The sequence below is a fragment of the Populus alba genome, chromosome 16, assembly GCF_005239225.2.
Source record: "Populus alba chromosome 16, ASM523922v2, whole genome shotgun sequence".
NCBI classification, from domain to species: Eukaryota; Viridiplantae; Streptophyta; class Magnoliopsida; order Malpighiales; family Salicaceae; genus Populus; species Populus alba.
The window spans coordinates 2,598,810-2,603,363 of record NC_133299.1 but is presented as its reverse complement, the minus strand read 5'-3'; the positions used below and the strand labels follow the sequence as shown (position 1 = coordinate 2,603,363).

Here is a 4,554-nt window from a genome sequence, read left to right as displayed (position 1 = left end):
CGAGCGTGGTCTAATAACCACCATCACAATTATTATTTACACAAGGAACACATAAATTGGCTTAGTTTGGTCAGTTTTATCATTGAATGCCAACAAAAAAATGGATGGATGGAGGGACTAATTCCATCCTAAAATTCAAATTTCAAGGACCTATTTGATTTTCTTTGAACTACAAGGTTCAACATAACTTATTAACCATACGGACAAAAAAGCAATTCTTCGTGGACATTATATTATATGACTCCAAGTCCCCTGCATCTCAACCTCTCAGTTAAAGATCAACATTCTCACTAACCAAATACTACGAAGAAAAAATAAAATGTCAACCAAAGTAGCAACCCAGTTGGAGCCATGGTGTGATTTAAGGAACAAAGTGGTTCTAGTAACTGGTGCATCATCTGGTTTAGGCAAGGACTTTTGTCTTGACTTGGCTAAAGCGGGTTGCAGGATTTTAGCAGCAGCTCGTCGTGTAGATCGTTTAAAGTCTTTATGTGATGAAATCAATCAGATGAGTTTGTCTTTCCCTACTTCCTCCTCAACAACTGAGGTGGATATTCAGCCGCGAGCGGTGGCGGTGGAGTTGGATGTTTCTGCTGATGGAAATACTATTGATAAGTGTGTGCAGAAAGCCTGGGATGCTTTTGGTGGGATTGATGCCTTGGTTAATAATGCCGGTGTTAGAGGTATTGGTTAAAGAATTTGAAAAAGTTGGGTTCTTTTTGTTTTTGGGTTGAAAAAATGGGTTCTTTTAATTTTATGAATTTTAATTGTTGGATCAATAGCGTTTTGTTTGATGTTTTGTTTTTTGGATGTGGGTTTATGGCAGGAACTGTAAGGGATCCATTGGAATTGTCTGAGGAGGAATGGAATCATGTTATAAGAACGAATACGACAGGAACTTGGCTGGTTTCGAAGGCTGTTTGTATACGAATGCGTGATTCGAAACGAGGAGGATCAGTGATTAATATAGCTTCTATTGCTGGTCTTAATCGTGGACAACTGCCTGGAGGCCTTCACTACGTTGCTTCAAAGACAGGCGTGAACGCCATTTCAAAGGTGATGTATGTTATGAGTGATTTAAGAACGTTGGCAATCTCATTTTGATTTCTGAGATCATCTATTATTTATAGCATGGTTTTGAAGTTAAAAATACCGACAGGAGGATAATGATTATTTTCAAAAGAAAAGAAAAGAGATGCAACAGAGGAGAAGTGGGAGAATAAAGAGTCTTCAAAATGAAGAAACAACCAAATAATTAAAATACTCTGAACTCTGGATTATTTTAAGTTAATTAGTTTTAACTTTGAGTTTATTTATAGATGTATTCATGTAATTCTAAATTCATTACAAAGTATTAATATGATTAAATCTATTTTCATACAAGTAGTTTAATTAAAAAAATAACTAAATAATTAAAACTACTTGAATATAAAGTAATATTTATATTTATAGAATGATTCATAATTTAATTATATCCACAAATTAAAATTCCTGAATAATAGAATATCTTTTTGGTATTTTCAGTTTATGAAATTGAAATTATAAGTCTATTGATTACAAAGAAAATTGTATATCTATTTGATTATCGCATAAAGAGTTATCGCATACAAGCTATTGCCCTCTGTTTTCAGGTTTGAAAATTCCTGAGAATTTGTAGTGATTTGAGTTTTTTTTTTGTTAAAATGCTGAGTTGTCTTGATTGTTTCTTGCAATCCGCCTTACGTAATCAGTCGAGTGATGGAAATTGAGTGATGGAAATTGTTGATAACCTCTCATCTTTAAAGGTTCTCCATTAACTATCCGTCAATTGTCAATAATCTCTTATCTTTCAGAGTTCTTTTCACAATCTCACGTCCATAATAATTTCTGCTGTCTTTTAATTACATTACTTATTACGCCTGTTTATTACTCGTTTCTTCTTTATATATGCGGGAACACTTATCTTCTAAGTTTATTTTAGTTATCCAATTATCAGATAGTTATCTTCTAACTCTCTTTATCTATTTCCCATGAAAATTTATAATATAACACCTGTACTAAAATGTTGTAGTCTTAACTCCACGAGACCTCTACTCCATAGATTAGAGTATACAAGAAATCTTTCGATCATGTTTAGATGGCCCTAAGATGTTAAATCCTACAATGAGAGGAACGGTTTATCAATGAAAAGACAGGACAGACCAGCCATCATGTGCGAAATCTTTCTTTGATGTCCAGTGCTTGTTTCGAGTGGAAGAATATAAGCATGTCAGTAAGATATGGACTCTGTGAGGATTATATTTGACAAGATTAGAATCACCTAACCTGAAAATAGAGTGTAGTACTTGGGAGGGAAAACGTAGCAAGGAAGCTATATAAATTATAAGGTAAATGAACATAAATATACAGAGAGGTAACAAGGGCAATGAAAGTTTATGTCTGGTTCATCAATGGTAGGAATTAGTGTGTGGGAAGTAGACCGCAGATTAGATTAAAACTTCAGTTGCTTTCTTAATATTTGCCTTTCCCTTCGTTGTCCTCTCTCTCCTTGTTTTGTCGGCCATCTTTCACATCCCGACAGTCTTATCTTGATAAGCCATCGAATCCATTTCTTTGGATCATGATCTTGAGAGCTAGATCATCCTTGTCCATTCCAAACTATGAAACAGAACTGACAATATACATTTTTCGGAAATTGTTAGGCTATATGATACCAGTTGTCATTTCTATGCAATCATTGTGTGTGTGGGGGGGAGAATCGGGTGAATGGTACATCAATTTCTAATCATTTTCTGCTAAGCAACAAAAGCAACTTCGGATATCAAGGGAACATCTCATTTTGGCTCACCCCTTCAATATGAACTTCGATAGTGCCCGATTCTTGTTAAGATACCGAACTAGGTTTCCAATCAAGATGTCCTCATGAGATGTGGAGGCCTTTCATGTGCCTTCTGCTTTCAATGGTCACCTAACTATTTTCATCAAATTCTTTAAGTTGTTCAAAGTTTTTCGATCTGCATCCCCCCCCCCCTGCTTTTCTGGAACAGGATTCATATTGAAATATCGAAACTGATGATGATGGGAACACCAGGTCATGGCTATGGAGTTGGGAACATACAAAATCAGAGTGAACTCGATATCACCCGGACTTTTCAAATCGGAGATCACACAGGGCCTTATGCAGAAGGACTGGCTCAGTAATGTTGCTCTGAAAACAGTCCCCCTGAGAACATTTGGCACAGCAGATCCAGCATTAACATCACTTGCTCGCTACCTAATCCACGACTCTTCAGAATATGTGACAGGCAACAATTTCATCGTCGATGCAGGGGCAACCCTACCAGGAGTCCCTCTGTTCTCTTCCCTTTGAAACTCAATGTACCCCCATTATTTACTAGTTTGAGCTTTCAGATGCCTGCTGCACGGTGTTTGTCAGTGGAGAATCTTTTCATTGCGTTTGCTCAAGTACTTCCATGTGATTTTTTTCTTTTCCAAAGATGAATTTTAATGCGATTCTTTGATGCTTTCTTCTGTAAGGTGAGGTGATAATGAAGTTTTGTGGTGGCTTTTTGGATGTCGAGTTTGGTCGAGATGAGTTCAGCTTCGGAAACAGGCCTGGACCTAATGGGGTGGGACCGGGATGCCCCTATGCTTTCTAAGCTTGGGTTAAGCTCCACAGCCGAGCCTCACCCAAAGACCGGTCCTAGTAGTGAACCCAGGCCTACGGCAAGGCCTTCTCCTAGTGTTATGACTGGGCGAGAGCTTACTAGGAATTCCAATACTTGTTAAAAATGCTCCTAGTGTTATTCCAGCCTAATTGGCAACACCTTTTGTTTGTTTGTTTTTGGTAGTGTGATTTTTAAAAATATTTTTAATTTAAAATATATTAAAATATATATTTTAATTTTTTTATATTAACACATCAAAACAACAAAAAATAAAATAAAATAAAAAATAAATATTAATTTAATATTTTCTTTAAAACAAATATGTAAGAATTGAAAGCTATTGCAGTGACATGAGCAATAATATCATCTAAATAAGATGCAAAACCTCATAGTTGGTACTTCTAATTTGAGGATTGAAATGAAAAGGAGTTTTGGTTATTGATGAAGTTAATATATATATATATATATATATATATATATATATATATATATATATTAAAAATAACATTGTTTAATTTTATTTTTTTTGTATTGATGTCAATAAATAATTAAAAATCAAGCTAGGTCACTTAGAATATATGCTCGGTTTTTCTATATGTCCAAATTATTTATTAATTAAACATCTTAAATCATTTAAATTTTAAAATCAAACTTAATCAACATAATTAAATATAAAAACATAAAAATATTGCCTTATAAATCCTTATCCCAACTTTCACCTCTCTTTTCCTGTTCTTCTTTCTCTTTCCTTCTTCCTCGCTTCTTCTCTCAGTGTTCTTCTTACTGTTCTTCTGTGATAGTAACAGTCTTTCTGCCATCATTTAACTCTGCCAGCAGATTGCATTTGTTGGGATTAAACTGATAAATGCTGCTCTCAGATTGTAATTTTCAGCGTAATGATATAAAT

The 4,554-nt window shown here is 34.8% G+C and overlaps 1 protein-coding gene across 1 annotated transcript; it reads left to right on the top strand.

Annotated features, from left to right (window-relative positions):
- The first annotated feature begins 256 nt into the window (after nucleotides 1-256).
- Nucleotides 257-3,553, top strand: LOC118033280 (uncharacterized). The gene is made up of 3 exons (XM_035038211.2): nucleotides 257-683; nucleotides 827-1,056; nucleotides 3,071-3,553. Exons 1-3 carry the CDS (start codon nucleotides 320-322, stop codon nucleotides 3,347-3,349), a joined length of 873 nt encoding a protein of 290 aa, XP_034894102.1. The 5' UTR covers nucleotides 257-319; the 3' UTR covers nucleotides 3,350-3,553.
- The last annotated feature ends 1,001 nt before the right edge of the window (nucleotides 3,554-4,554 follow it).